Source organism: Phoxinus phoxinus (assembly GCF_949152265.1).
Source record: "Phoxinus phoxinus genome assembly, chromosome: 5".
Taxonomy (NCBI): domain Eukaryota; kingdom Metazoa; phylum Chordata; class Actinopteri; order Cypriniformes; family Leuciscidae; genus Phoxinus; species Phoxinus phoxinus.
This window is the reverse complement of record NC_136880.1, coordinates 21869158-21886259: the sequence shown is the minus strand read 5'-3', so window position 1 is coordinate 21886259 and position 17102 is coordinate 21869158. Positions and strand designations below refer to the sequence as shown.

General features: G+C 37.8%; 1 protein-coding gene across 4 annotated transcripts in view; it reads right to left on the bottom strand.

The window, feature by feature from the left end:
- The window catches only part of arhgef4 (Rho guanine nucleotide exchange factor (GEF) 4), an 83379-nt gene that overhangs the window by 56887 nt on the left and 9390 nt on the right, over positions 1-17102 (bottom strand). Inside the window, exon 1 of one of the 4 annotated variants that reach the window (XM_079611649.1) lies at positions 16807-16945. The exons of the other annotated variants lie outside the window; for them this stretch is intronic. Within the exon in view, the coding sequence (XP_079467775.1) occupies positions 16807-16845 (39 nt within the window). The 5' untranslated portion in view covers positions 16846-16945. Of the gene's footprint in view, positions 1-16806; positions 16946-17102 lie in introns of those variants that run through there. 4 annotated transcript variants of the gene reach the window in all.

The following is a 17102-nucleotide window of genomic DNA, read 5'->3' as shown; positions in this document are numbered from 1 at the left end:
AATGCACTCTTTTTCTCGATGCAACTGAAATAAAAAAAGCTTTCATTGCATTGAAACCTGACCATACTTTTCTCTGACATAAAACATTCAATATTGCTGTTATGTTTTCTTTATTTGCTCTAAAGTTTGGGGTCAGTAAGAGGTTTCTTTTTCATAAAAAAGTCATTTATGCTTACCAAGATTGCATTTATTTGATTAAAAAAATAGAGTAAAAACAGTAATACTGTGAAATTAGATCACGATTATTCATGCCCGATTCCTGTTTCCTTCAGAGATACATTCATATAAACCCCCACCCCCCAATTCAATATTTATATTTTTCAACCTATTTGAGCTTGTTGTGCCTGGTACAGTATTTGCTCTGCTTCTGGGTGTCCATTCTCTGGCCTGTCCCGTCTCTGGTTAACATTCTGTTTACAGACTTCGTAATATTTCCACACAAATTACACTGCAATGCAATCATTTTGTGTAATAAGTTTGTGTACAAGTCCAAAATAGTAATTGGCCAAAATAAAATAAAAAACTGTGTTTGGAGCAAAAACCGTCCGGTTCCGATTTATGGCAAATTACTGCAACAATATTACTTTACTCTACATCCAAAATGCCATGTAAAGTCATGTCAATGTAAAAGTAATTTGGAAAGACAATAGTATAATGGTGGCATTTCAGTGAATCAAGCTTTGATATAGTGTGAGTTCTTGACACAGGGCGCTCTCTGCTGTATACATCTGGAAATGCAAGTGAGGGGCAGTAAAGGCCCATCACTGCTACTGTAATTGGGAATGGGATTTTAAACTAATATGATGACTATTTATAGGATACAACTATCAGAATCTAAAGGGGAAAATATATATTTTATCTGACATGCAACAAATGATTTCGTGACACTTTACAATAAGGTTTCATTTATTAATATTAGTGAACTAGTTAACATGACCAAAGAAAGAACAATACTTCTACAGCGAGCATTTATTAATCTTAGTTAATGTTTCTATCAACATTTACCGATACATTATTAAAATCAAAAGTTGTATTTATTAACATTAGTTAATGCACTGTGAACTAACATGAACAAACAATGAACAGTTGTATTTTATTAACTAATGTGTTGAAAGGTAAATAAATACTATAAAAAATGTATTGCTCATTGTTAGTTCATGTAGGTTAATACATATACTAATGTTAATGAGACCTTTTTGTAAAGATTATTTGAATACATTTTACAAGAAAATACCATTTCAGTCTTTCTCTTTCAACATTTCATGTTTAATTCGATGCGTTATAATTATTTGTAATTATTTGTGAAATTCACTAGCAATTTCTGAGTAACAAATTGAATCTACTTTTTTCCCCCCAGATTGCATGGCAGATACAAAGACTGACCTAAAAAAAAAGACTGGCAAGTATTAAGAGTTATAACCAGAATAATCCAAATTATCGTCTGTTGATCAAATGTTTTTTGTTCTATTACTTTATATCGTAGCCTAACACAGAGCGTCTTTTATTCTCTGTTTTGTCTACACCATTTTGGCTTCGTTCACAGTCTGCTGTGACCACAAATCACCGCCTGCTGCCCACAACAACGGACAATTCAGCCCAACTCCTCAAGCCCGTCTCCGCCTGTAGTCTCTGCTGTTTCCTGGGTGACGGCAGCCTCCCTCGGGGCTTTTCAGTGTGTCAACTCTCTCTGGGAGGTAGACGGTCGGGGCAGTTGGCGACGGACCAGTAGCTCTAGTGACCGCTGCCCCTCTATCTCTCTCCCTCACACTTTTCTCTCTCTAATTTAGTTTGACACTGTTTAGTCGAAGGCCTTTCCTGAATGAGGCCTTTGTGGAACAAAGTGAGTGAATGACAGAGCGTCCGTTCTTCGATTTCTTGCACTTCAGCAGATGAAGATTTCCACAGCATGAGCAAGACGACAGGAGTCTGTCACGATGCTTTGTGAGGGCTGAGGCGAGGCTTATGATATTCTCATAATGGATATGAACTCTGTCAAGAGGCTTTCGCAGAGACAAAGGGTTGGGGAAACCGTTTGTCGGGATCGACACAAAACGCATTATAATTACAAAAGCAGCCGGAGATCACTCACAGCAGCCTCCCACCACGATTCTGACAACTCGGCACAGCTATACATACAAAGGCACTCAAGAAAACACACCGGCACTGAAATTCACACAACGGCCCGTGCGCGTGTTCCCAAACGGAAGCTGAATGTAAAAAGTCAACATTTATATAAGAAATACAGACACCGCATTTAGTTTCTTCAGGAAATTACCAGACTAATATCTTTCAAAGCAATTTTCAGCCTCACAATTTCCACATCCCATTACCCTTTTTAAAGCACCAGAGGCAATGTTTTATACTTTAAGTACCATAGATATATTCAATAAACTATTGTTATAAATAAAATAAATACAGAAAAATGCAATTGCGATCCCAAATTTTGCGATAAACATCAATAAAACAGCAATCGCACAGTACAACACTAAATACAAAATTGAATTTGATCTTTGGAAGGTTATTGATAACAGCTTTCATTAATTCATATTCCAATGTTTTTGCTGTAAGAAATATTAGATATGAATGATCAATAAAGTATATTATCTACGAATTAATACAGAATGAAAACTAAGTCGTTTTAATCACAAATATCTGTTTCCCCCTCTTTAAAAAAGTTGATAGAAAGATAAAAGGTACAAACTTATAATAGTATAGGCTAATAGTTCATGTATATGTATACAGTACATACACACATACACATTCATGTTTTGTATATAGTAATTTTATTAGTTACCATTCTATAGTAGCTGCTTTTTTTATTTTAGAAACTGTTCATTTCATTTTAATTACACTACATATAACAATATCACAGGGTTGGAGTTTTAACCTTTAAACGTATTCGTTTAGCACCCTCTTTTTACTGTTGATCTACTGAAAATGGAAAACAGTTTCAGGCTCTCTGTTGCACCCTGCTGTAGAAAGCCTTATCTTCAGATAACAGAAGCTTATCTTCAGAGGTTCATGTTTTAGAACCTACAAGTTATGTATGTTCATGCACTTAGTTTGACAGTACATCACAGCAGTCATATAAGGAGGAAACATATCACTTGCTAGAAATTTCAAAATACCATGTAGCATGAACATCCTGAGGTGTCCAGGGTCACAAATCCTTGACATGACACGCGTTTAACGTGACCTTCAAATCTTGTGCGGGTCAATCACATGGCGCGACAACTCGTCTGCTAGGATCGAGTGTTCTCAATTGGGGCATGCTGTGTTTGTGTTTTTAATTGCTGTTAAAAAGCTGGTTCCTTAAAATATATATATATATATATCAAAGCAATCTGTTTAGGAGTTCATGTCTGAAAGGACATTCAGTTAATCAGCTGACCTCCGGCAAAACAAAATGTTTTGTCTATGCCGTGATGCCATTTCTTTTATCAGCACAGCCAATGTTTTCAAATGTTAGAGTGGAATTGTGTCTTATTTTGGGGGGATAAAATACTTTCTCCTATCTCAGCTCCATGTGCAGAGACGACTATCAAGAAGTTCATTTTTTGAGCATCCCGACCAACCCAACATGTCAACATTGGCTCAATCAGTGGCATGAATTGCCATTAGTTGGAATACTTTTATGAATGACCAATGGCCAAATTATGTAGTACAGGGTAACACCTGCATGGTTTAAAATCATTATATTTGCAGTTGACGCTGATGGTTCAGAAATTACACAATTGTGACCCTGGACCACAAAACCAGTCACATGGGTGAATTTTTTTAAATTGAGATTTATACATCATATTAAATCTGAATAAATAAGCTTTTCATTGATGTATGGTTTGTTATGATAGGATCATTTGGCGGATATACAACTATTTGAACATCTGGAACCTGAGGGTGCAAAAAATCGAAACATTGAGAAAAATCGCCTTTAAAGTTGTGCATTTAAGTTCGCGATTGTTCTGCATCCACTCACAAAAATAAATGTTTTAAATATTTATGGTAGGAAATTGATAAAATATCTTCATGGAACATGATCTTCACTTAATATCCTAATGATTTTTGGCATTTAAAAAAAAAAGTCAATAATTTTGACCCATACAAGCCATTGTTGGCTATTGCCACAAATATACCCGTGCGACTTGTGACTGGTTTTGTGATCCAGGGTCACAATTCAGCTCAAGTTGAGCTGATTAAAATCTCATTGATTATTTTAAAGTATATGGTTAAATCTTACAGAGTGAAGCTCACGGTGGCCTCATCACATACAGAGCAGACCACATCATTCATTCAGTGTTCCTTCATTCCACCATCTTCCTTTCACAATCAAACCCAAAGCCCTTAATGGATTGGAATATAGGAATATCTTTTTTGCTTTCTCAAGCTACACTGTCCTACATGACACATCTGTTTCAACTGTATACACTGTATACATTATTCTACTTTTAATTGGTCAAATTTACCAAATCAATCAATAAATGATCATGAAATACTGATGACCATGCAGAGATGAGAGACATGAAACTACATCTACATAGCAATTTGATCAATATTACAATTTATCAGTCATAATACAACAATCAACCAATCAGAAAAAAGTATTCCAGGGAGTCGTCTAATATAATGACACGTGGGGTGACCTCAGATGTTATTAATCCAAGGGAGGAAAGATGTTAGGGATAGTTCTTGACGTCTGGATTTGCAGAGTCCACGTTCATGAGGCGAGGGACGTCCTTCCCAGTGGCCAGACTATAACCCAACCCAAGACAACAGAACCTCCCAGGACATGGAGCGTGAGAAAGGAGCAGGAACAATGCAACAACGCTGCCTATGGCAACTTGAGCACACACACAATTAAGTTGTTGGTGCATATTACACAGCGCTGTCCCGGCAACAGCAGCTCGTTGAGCCTGTGAGGGTCAAATCAAAGGCCTCCTATGGAGTGTTCTTCTCAGAGGAACTTCCATTCCCACCTTTAGAGCGCAAACTCTCAGAGATTTTAACTGCCTTCGCTTATTACTACCAACTGTTTGGAGAAGAGAAGGCCAATGGTTTCCAGGACCTGTCAATCAGAGAGCTTGTGAAATTTTTTGAAACACTGCATTTTTGAAACAGTGAGGAAAATGGCATGGGTTCTGAAGATGAATCATTCACCATAAAATGCAGGAAACCTTGGAAGATCAACACTGAACTCTCAATCATCAGAGTCAGGGATATATTACACGTACAAATCTGTCTAGCCTGTCACGAAACTGGAAACTGAAAACTGAAACTGAAAACGAAAATGTTGGGTTGAGTAACGCATCTGAGATCCTGATATACAAGATATATCTAACAAGCTATACAAGGAATGCACAACATATCAGTACCAAATTGGTATACTGTATATCATTTGATATTAACTATTTAACGGTGCGTGCTCATTTACCATATCTTTACCTTTCAATTAACTTAACAAAAATGTGACATAAGTAAATAAAATAATCTTTAAAAAAAAACGAAAAACTTAAGATTACATGTATTCTTTAGCAAATCTCAAAATGAATATGCATTTTTATAATAATTCACTCAGAAGATTAATTTTAATTTTTATTTTACATATAGGCTATATATATATATATATATATATATATATATATATATATATATACACACACACATATTCTTAATAATATGTTATAATATTGGTATTATAATATAATATAATATAATAGCCATAAGTTATAGAAAACAAATCATCAAAATTAAACATCTTGGAACTTGTTAACTGGTCAAAAAAAGCACTGGTATAATAAATTAAAGCAGCTGTTGAACTATTAATTTCACTAAAACTGCAAATACTTGCACACCTGACAAAGTCAGATTTATAACTTTAAATGCGTCTTTAAAATGTCCCTGCTACAACAGAGAAGTGGGGGGGGGGGAAAGCACAGACATGATAAGAATTAAATGAAACAAAGACTCAAAAAGGACACAGATCATCCTAGAGCTTTTCCAAAACACACTCAGCACTGCATACTTCACTTATGAGGACTGGTGCTAAATGCAAGTCACTTACATTTACATTACATTTACATTTATGCATTTGGCAGACGCTTTTATCCAAAGCGACTTACATTGCATTATCCTATACATTTATACATAGGTATGTGCAATCCCCTGGCATCGAACCCACAACCTTGCGTTGTTAAGGCAATTCTCTTACCACTGAGCTACAGGAAAGCTTAATGCACCATGACACACTTCACAGCAAGATGTACATTCCTGTAACAACCTGTATGCAATAAGACCTGAGCATAAGACTGGTCAGTGTTTTTCCATGTTTATACGACTCAGTGCTGGTTGTTTGCACGGAGCCTAAACATAGCCCAAGATTCTTACTTGAGTCGTCCAAGCTGCATGTTATTCTTGTATTTGTTTTGTTGTATTCCACCAGTTGCGTGATGACGTGACAGTTTGTAAGACCATAATGACACATGGCTCTGAGAGTGTGGAAACATAGCAAACAAGCAGTGATTTAGAGGCACAAGTGTTTTCAATCCCTCCTTCTAAGAGTACTGAGCACCATACACATATACTGCACACTGAGATACCTGCATCACAGCACTATATTCTTAGGGATGAAGAATGCATGACAATGCACCTATTACATAATTTAGCAATTGTTTATAATTAGCCCCACTAATGTCTAAATAACTTTGTGAAAGTTTTCTGTTAGCATTACCATTTATCTCAGGTCAGGACCACACTAAAGACTGTATACCAAGAGTCAGACGGTTCACTCGTATTACTATGAACGGGAGAAACTGCAATGCGACGGAATAAGTTCTGCCTTCTAAATAAACTGGTAAAGTTATTAGGTGTGATTGACTTCATGTAGCAGTGCGCAGACCAATCGCCATTAGCAGTGCATGCTAGTTCAAATTTTAGTTTGACATGAAATGTTAAGTCACGATACTTTTGACTTTAACGGAAAATTCTTTTTTTACGTGCTTGTCGCAACAAACTCAATGTGAGGGCAGATATTTATACACTTGACAGACACAGATGGCTAATCCAAAACACACCTGTCGATCATATGAATCCTACAAGTCATAACCGCATTAAACCACAATGGCAGAATGTTGTTGAAAGGACACGGTCACATTGATGAACCAACTAGCAGGTGCAGGAAGTGCATCTAGCCTCTCTGGAACATTGCAGAGTCCTGTGAAACTCCCACATGTGTTCACGTCTAGGCAGAGGCCAGACATATGAGTTTGACCGCTCACTGCTCTATTTGCCAAACATAGGCTACTTCTGCTATCATTTACTCACGTATATCCATATGATGCTCTTTCTTTGGTGCAACACAAAAGGAGAAGTTTTGACAAATGTTCACACTGCTCTTTTCCATACACTGAGTGGATGGGGACCAAAACAATAAAAGCTCCACAGAAGAATCATAAAAGTAGTCCATATGGCTCATGTAATAAACTCCAAGTCTTCTGAAGTCATGTGACCGCTTTCTTTGTTTGAGAAACAGACTGAAATTTAAGTCAGCACTCACCGAAAATCTTGCTTTACAGCCAGCACTTTAATTGTATGAAAACAGCAGCTTGGACATTCCGCCAAAAGACATGATCGTGAGTAAACAATGTCAGAATTTTCATTTTTGAGTGAATTATTCTTTTAACCGCACCAATGTGTTATTCCTCGTTGTGCCGAATCTAAAAATTACAACTTGACAACCCTAGACAACAGCTATACGCATTAAAGAAATCTGAAATGAAACATCCAATACTATGAAGTACTTGACAAAACAAAAACAATCCAAAAACACACACTCTTGAGTTCAGCCAGAACTGAGCGACCTCAAACAGAACAAAGGAGGTGAGGGTGAAACCAGATCCTTTATCAGTGTGTTCCCATGCAGAGGAGAAGCTCTGACTCAAGATCAGTTTGCATTGCTGGCATTATCCCACTGCTCCGTTTAAATAAATCTGCTTTGCTGTGAAAGAAACAAAGAGAAGGGAGAAAATGGGGTATCTGTTTCACAAACCCACAAGCCAACAACACCTGCACCAACAGCTCTGAATAACAAGTGCAATTCCTCTAGACAAATGAAGTTCCTGGTGAGCTGGAGGGGTTATTTGAAGTTGATGAAAACTTGTTAGCGCATGTTTTTGCATCTTTATTGTCAGTGTGCATGTGAGGTAGACTGTTGCGTCACAGGAAGCTGAAGGTACGGTGAGTCGCTAGAAGGGTATGGCTTCTTGGAATCTTGGACTATTGTTACCATGGCAGGAGTGTCAGAAACAGTTTTGGAAAGACGGTGTGTCAGAAAGATGTTATTCTTGTGGAATAAACAAGTCTGACAGACACATTGCTTTCAGAGGATGGCCTCTAGGCTTTCTAGAAAACTTGCGTGTCAGTTACTGTAACACCAAACCAAAAAACATCACATTGCGCAAATAATCATTACATAAATATTCAAAAGTCTAATGTTTGTGTAATTATAAGGTGGAAAAATAATTGGTCATTGGGCTTCTAGAACACTTAGACCAGAAAGATAGGGAAATGACATCATGACAACACTGACTGGTTGATGGCACCACAACAATGTGCACAGTTTCAAGCCCTTCACTACTAGCAACTACACTAACCTGTTGTGACAACCAGTTTATTTCATGCTTTTAAAGCCTTTAGTATACTTCCATTGTTTGCATTCTGCTCTGGCTTGCATGCAGCATGATTTTTGTGTCCCCGCTTGAAAACAAACGTCCATTAGTTTGTGCCCTGAATGAGTCCATCCGCATTCACTGTCAGTGGAGTGTACTTTGGATGGCTTGCGTGCTCGGCTGGGCACTAGACGGGCCCTGTCCCAAATGGCACAATTCATGTCCACTTACGGTCTTGTGGACTTACAATGGCCGCCGTGTTGAACGATCGTGAAGTCCGAGAACACCGTAGGGTGTCTTATTTGTTTTTAGGTTTCAGAAGGGTGCTCACGAGAGCCCTGTTTGCGGGTCGATATGCTTTTGCTGAGCCTGCGCCATTACGTCACAAAAGTGCAGACTTGTAGGATGACCGCACGTGTTTAGGGTGCCATTTGGGACAAGGCCACTGAGTAGAAGGCAGAAAATAAAGCATACCTGGATATCACAAGTCCTCCATAAAGTAGGGGACCTTTTAAAAACATTTACTGTCATTAAATGAACATTTTCAGGCTTTTGAATGGCCGTCAATGGAGAAATATGCTTTTTGCAGTTGATGTAGTTACAATAGAGACTAACTGCTATGCTAAAAAACCAAAGCCTTTTGCTTCAATTACCTGTGAAATTAAACCAAATGTGTTATTATTCAGTTAAGCTATAAACATGTTGACAGTAGAGGAGTGTATCCTATTGTATTTATTTAATAAATAGTATGAGAAAAGACATTGTCAAAGTTTTTGAGAATTGTGTACTAACACATTTGAAGATACAAGAAGGTGTGAAATCAAGTTTGTGAAATAATTTGTTACAAGGATAATTCCACCCCAAAATGTTAATCCTGTCATCAGTTACTAACCACCATGTTGTTCCAAACCTGTATGACTTTTTTTCTTCTTCTGTAGAGCATAAAAGATAGTTGAAGGATGTTGGTAAGCAAACCGCTTTGGTTACCATTAATGTGCGTACAAGATTTGAAACAACATGAAGTATGAAAGTAAGTGGGATTTCTGGAAATCCTCAAAAGTAGCTCTCAGCAACGCCTGACAACCAATTCCCTGCTTCATTTGTCGACTGAAATTTTGCCAAGGAGCTGGACACATTTTGTGGATGGACTATGATATCTGTTGTTTTAGGTACTGACTGTACTACTGTGCAAGTCTATGTTCAGACCACAGGGAGGGAATAAGAGGAGAAAGAAAGAGTGAAGGAAATATCTTAAACCACTGGACTATTGGAGGAAAGACTTGTGCTCTGAAACACAAGAAAAAGTGCTGCTCTCACACTTACATAGAGTTGCAAGACGGCCAATAAGAACACAGAGTCAGGGGACCTATGAAAAACTTGTATAACTCCAGACAGGGGGCCGATATACTACAGAGGGAAAGCCCAGGAAATTACTTGAATTCTTGACATTAAACCACACTAGCACCACTATTTACTTTCTAAGGCCATTAGGGTGTAGTGCAGTGGTTCTCAGCCGGTTTTGCTTCAGGATTTTCATTGCACATCAAGTATCAACTCAGCATAATTTCAGAACGGTTCATCATACAAAAGCAACAAAAATGTCTTTAAAATCGAATATTGAAATGTAATTAGAGGCCTAACAATGTGCAGGCTGAATAGGAAATGTTGACAGATTAAAGATCTCAGCAGTCAATAAATCACTGAGAGAGAAAAGTATATAATTAGGGCCCAAGCCCTGAAAGGGCGCAGAGCCCTATTGTTCTTCTAAGGATTTTTTGTTATTCTTCTTCTTCTTCTTCTTCTTCTTCTTCTTTATAATAATTTTTTTTTCAAGGTTTTTGCCACTTTTGGGGGCCTTAACGTGCTCAAAAACTCTTGAAACTTTGCACACTGGTCAGAACCCGCGGCCATTAGAGCCCGACTGAAGCTGGTAGCCGGGCGTGGCAGGGGAGCTCGACAGCGCCCCCTGGAACGGGGTCCGAAAACTTGGTCCATAAATCAAACACGCTTGCATGAAATAATATGAAACTCGGTACACTTATAGATCTCATCGGTTCATATATCCTTCATGCTCTGACTTTTTACCCCAGCCCAACAGGAAGTCGGCTATTTGGCGTAGTTTAAAAAACACATGCAATGGAATTTAAAATACTCCTCCTAGACGATTCAACCAATCACCACGAAACTCGGTGTGCATGAAGTCAAGACATTGAGGATGAAAAGTTGCGAGGGGATTTTTGATATCTCGAACGGTTTGGCCGTGGTGAGGAAACGAATTTATGGCGAATATTGGAAACAGGAAGTGTGTTATAACATCCTCATACATTAATTGATCTTGATGAAACTTCAGCAGTGTGTTCGCTGTAAGAGGCCGATCACATGGATGTGACTATTGTGAGTCAAAGTTATAGCGCCACCAACTGGCAGCAGGAAGTGTGTCACTTTCAAAATGCTTTGAAATCACCCTCTTATTTTTACCCGATTTGCTTCAAACTTCATCTGTATAATGTAAACACACGACAGATGTAGACCTGTGAAAGGATTATTGATATCTTTAATACTGTCGCCATGGCAACGCTTTAAACTTTTATATTCTTTTTGGATGCATTTGAGGCTCTTAACATGCTTCAAATTGCATGAAACTCAACATGCATTTGACATTTATTGTGTAATAGACATGTGCGAAGTTTCAGAAACGGGCGTGGTAAGGGGCTCAGTAGCGCCACCTTTAGTCAAAAATGGGGTATTAGTTTTACCTACAGTAACCAAACTCGGTACGTATATTCTTCTCTTCGATCCGGACAACTTTCTAATTTACAGTCATTAGCTCCGACCAACAGGAAGTCCGATATATTGGTTTGAATGTGTACTGTTTGGAGCATTTTCCCTCTGCCCCTCTGTGTGTGTGTGTGAGGAGGGGGGCTAGTTTAGTTTAACCATTTCTCTGCTGTGTGCAAAATCTCTGCCACTTTTGAGGGCCTTAACATGCTCGAAAACTCTTGAAATTTTGCACACAGGTCAGAACCCGCGGCCATTAGGGCCAGGCTGAAGCTGGTACCCGGGCGTGGCAGGGGGGCTCGACAGCGCCCCCTGGAATGGGATTCGAACACTTGTCCGTATATCAAACACGCTTGCATGAATTAATATGAAACTCGGTACACATATACAGATTTAATCGGGCCGAACAACTTTCCCTGGGTCAAGTTTTACGCCAGCCCAACAGGAAGTCGGCTATTACGGGTTGATTGGAGAACGCTTGCTCTCGCATTTAAAACACTTCTCCTAGAGAATTCATCCGATGACCACGAAACTCGGTCAGCATGAAGTCAAGACATGGAAGATGATAAATTGCCAGGGGATTTTTGATATCTCGAACGGTTTGGCTGTGGCGAGGAAACAAATTTATGATTAAAAAAGGATGCATAAAGTGTGTTATAACTTAGTTATAGTTTTACCTACAGTAACCAAACTCGGTACGTATATTCTTCTCTTCGATCTGGACAACTTTCTAATTTACAGTCATTAGCTCCGACCAACAGGAAGTCAGATATTGTGGTTTGAATGTGTATTTTCTCTCTCTCTGTCTCTCTGCCATTCTGTCTGTGTGGGGAGGGGAGGGGAGGGGGGATGTGTGTGTGTGTGTGTGTGTGTGTGTGTGTGTGTGTGATTTTGGTTGGGTGACAGTTGTAGGTTACAGTTTGACAAGAGTTTATAGTTTAACAAAAGCACAATGTTGTGTTTCATTGCGAGTGTACACAAATATAGAGAAACACTTTGCATTTTGAATGATGGTCTGTATGAACAAAATGACGGAGTATGTTTTTATGTCTCCATTGTTCGATCGAGCCTCACACACACACACACACACACACACACACACACACACACACACACACACACACACACACACACACACACAGCATTCCAGCATTGCAATCTTGACATCGCAGAATGTTCATTATAGCCTTAATAAAATATAATAATAAAATAGTCAACCTTACATATAAAAATTACACTGCTCTGTTTAAATAGTCATTTGTACAGTTTGTGCCGTTCATAATAATTTTTTTTTATTTTTCTATATTGGAACGTGAGTGTACAAAGTGTACAAAGTACAAAGCCTATAAAAAGAATAGTTTAGCATCCAAAAATGTTAATAATATATATATATTATTATTATATATATAATAATAATATATATGTTAAAAATAGGGGGGAAAAAAGAATTTACATATAAATATATATATATATATATATATATATTTATATATATATATATATATATATATATATATATATATATATATATATATATATAATTAAAGCTGCAAGCAGCGATGGAGGGCCCAAGCCGGTGGCACCGCCACCCGGTGCCTTTAGTTCCACTAAAGGCACCAGGGTGGCGGTGCCACCGGCTTGGGCCCGCAATCGCTGCTTGCAGCTTTAATTGATAATTAAAATTCTAATTAAAACGCTGTTGACAAAATATAAAGAAAATGAAAAACAATGCAAGATGATAACAATGCACCAAAAAATCCAGAAAGAATGTGGTTAAAATAATCAAATTCAAAGAATGTTGTTTATTGCCCCGCTTGAGCTGAGAAACACTGTTTATACGGACACCGCATTGATATGGGGAAACTGTAATATTATAACTTAAAATGCAAACACAGTGAAGACAAGGGAATATGAACTAGCCTAATTTACGTGCAAGTCAAAAAATGTTATATTACAAAAACATTATTGCAGTGATAACTAGTAACATCTAATAATTAATAAAAAACTAATATATTATTCCAAATCCAATAGTTGGTTTAAATTTAGTTAAATAGAATTATTTTATTTTTAATTAAACCGTTAGGTTTGACCCAAACATGGGTTGAAACAACCTAGCATTTTTTAGTGTAAAAAAAAGATTGTTTAATAATGTTAAATTGTTTAATTGAATGTTACTTGCCGTTTATTTGTAATTATTTATGAAGTTTACTTCACAACTCATGAGTGTGAAAATTGTTTCAAAGTGAATCCTAATTGTCTAGCTGGCTACCAAGTGACAGATGTTGCACAAATATACAAATGCAAACTAATATAATTATAATGAGCACTGAAAGGCTAATGAAAGGCAGAGCACTGAAAGGCCCTGAGAAAGAGGTCAAACACCATTGCAAGTGTCTAACCAGGACACCACCAGGGTGAAGGCTCATGAGAAGGCTTGGCTGCCGCCCCAGGCTTGTGGTCCAGATCTGCAGGGAAGGGCAAGCTTGAGGCGACCAATCATCCTGTTTGGCTTTCTGTACCCACAAATGAGCTACTAGCTTCTGACAATGTCATATTCCAGTTACTCTAATAAATCTATGTGCAGTGTGTCAAAAAAAAAAAAAAAAAAAAGAACTAGCGTGGACCAGAGAAGCGAAAATACTTCAGGCTGAGATCCTGGACGGGAAAGCATCCACCCTGCAATTTTGAGAAAGGGAGAATGTTCGGGCAGCATTGTGGACACTATGGACACTATTCAGTATTCGGCACCAGTGTCCACAGAAGCGGTTTTCCCCTGGGAAAAGAACGTTGACAGTTGGCAAATAAGGACAGAGGCTTTTGTGAGCAAACTTGTGCAAAACCTGACTGTTACTGTAAATCAGGCCCACTCTGGGACGTTTTCTCTGGCTCTGAACGAGTCAGGACTATCCGGGGGCCGAAGGGCTGGCAGGCTGTACAGGGCGAGACCGGAACGTTCCACATTTCTTTTCCTCTGGGACAGATGAAACACATTCATGGCCCCCACACAACACTGACACAACAACACCACGCCTTGTTTGTTTTTCTGAGCCACGATTTTAACACTTTTGGTAACACATTATTGGCTATGTGCAAAAGGGGGGGGGAAATTATATCAATGATAAAAACAACAGCTGTTTCATGAGGGACACTAGCAGCTGCAGAATGCTACTGTACCTGACACAGCAACAATTCCATCGGCATGAGCACAACAGAGACTTTCCAGAGCTGTTCATATCTCACTATCCAGCTGCGTCCCAAAGGACACGAGAAAACACAAATGTTGAAACTCGTTCTGTACAAGACATTATAAACATTTATGGTTAAAAGCTGTTCAGCTCTCTTCTGTCTTTCTTTGTTTATAATTCTAACAAGTGCCAGCCATTAGTATTGGGTTTTACTATCAAACTAATACTAATGTCATTCAACACTTGTAGTTGTACCTGCCGTGATCCTGATCAGTGCTATATAAAAGACTGTAGGTTTATGGATGGCTTCTGCTTTGTTTGACTGCCCTTTAACTCCGTACTCAGCCGGAGTTTAAAATAGCCTGTGACGGGCACAACAGATTATTCTAAAACTAGGAGGCTCCATCAGGACATCCCAGCAAGAGGTGAACAAGAATCCCAAATTTACTGCTTCAGCCCAACTAATCCAATAGAAAGTCTAGGAAATGGAGGCGGAAACAGCGTCATGCCATTGTTAAGTAACAAATCAATCAATATCTTTGAATCTGCTTATTCGGTCATTATATTTAGATATTTTGGTGAATTTCATGAAAACTGTCAAGAACATATCCCCCATTTATTTTATTTTATGTTGAAATGATTTAATGTTGGAAGATTACTTATTTACCCATTAAGCATTATGACCAGAAGTCGAACTGTAAAGAAAAAAAAAGAAAAGAAAAAAAACACCTCTCTCTCACACTCACACAATCCCTAAATAACTGTGATGCCTTTTGAGGGCACTGAAGTGTTTATACTCTAATATTCTTATACTTTTTTTTAATAAATAAAAGAGTTCCAAATGACAATTATTTTGAGCCCCACACTTTTTAGGGTAAAGTGGATGATAAAGAGTAAAGACAAAAAGAATAGGGTTATCATTTCGGAATGGTAAAAACTTGCTTGACCGTGCGCAGCCCGTTACAATAATGAGTTTTGTTTGGTCAATCGCTGTTAGTTATAGTTTGTTAATTATCATAGAAAGAGACTATTAATATTCCATTTGCATGACAAGTTTTAAATAATACACAACACTGATGGATTAACCTAATTATCATAAAGCAAAATATCTTATTACTATACTGTAAAAAATGTGTAATTTATTTCTTAAATTGCTATGTATTTATTTATTATGATAGTATTTGTTGAAATGTATTTAATTCATGCCGATTTAAATAAAAAAATATATAGTATTGATTGGGGGAAATGTTTTGAGTTATGAAAATTCTGTCAATGCAAAAAAAAATCTTAATGGTCCTTTATTATTTTTTTACTTTATTAGAATAATATATGTTTTATATTAAAATGATTACATAAAGTATATAAACTATTGCGAATTCCTTTTCTTCAGATTTTGTCATGAAATGATCATGTTTTCACGAGTTCCCTCCATTTATTTGATTATGCAGAGATGTTAAATTAAGGGTACTGTGGTATCAAAACTATTATTTCTAATAGTTCACTGGAGCAAACACATCCTTAATTCTCAATGTGGGATCAAACAGAGTAAACCTTTAAAAACTGAGAACAGTGACCTACAACCTGTACAGAACTACATTAGGCTGAAGAGGCATACAGAAGAGCTGTATGATAAAAAATGTGATCTCAAAGATCAAATGTACACAATTCACATACTGTATACAACAAGAGTTCACAAGGCCAGTACTGTGACGAATCAGTGGAATCCATGAGATATTTACCGGCTTCACATCTAAACAATGGAGTTTTATTCAGTAATCCGTGGTATATCCGTGATGTGATATAGCCTACTTATATACAATAACAAATTATTGTCTTAACTATAGAAAAATGGAGAGCACAACTGCCATAGTGGTTCTATCAATGAAGGATTAAATCATAAAATATGAAAAAATTGCCAAACCAATTCCCAACCTCTCAGCGTAAAACAAAAAAAACATTGGCGTCTACATTACAGCGTGGTGTAAAATAACATGGCTGAACAAAGAACAATGTGTTTGACTTTGACCCATATACAGGTGTCTGTCTGCGCCGTAAAGTGTACATCAATGAGACTTTTGAAGTACAGAAACTGAGAAACATTGATGACAATACTCATCTCATGTCCAAATGGATTGCTAAGCTGACCACCAGAAGATTTACATCAAGTAGTTTCTCAGACATACCTGTGCCATGTCTCTGTGGTCACAGCCTCTGTTTGGCATCCTAACAGCCACTCTTCTCGGAAAGCTGATCTGAGTTCAGCCAGACTGGCTCCCAGAGTCCATTCATCGCCCCTGACTGCTCCTCAAGCACTGAGACTTCCAGTTCACTCACTCCACAGCCTGTGGCTCAAACAGTGACACGAAAACAAAGGAGGAGGAAGGAGGAAGCCCATCCCAAGACAGAGTGAAAAAAAAAAACTGAATAAGAGAAAAGGGCCAGTCAGGACAGCCTGACGGCGCTAAGAAATTCAGGTTTT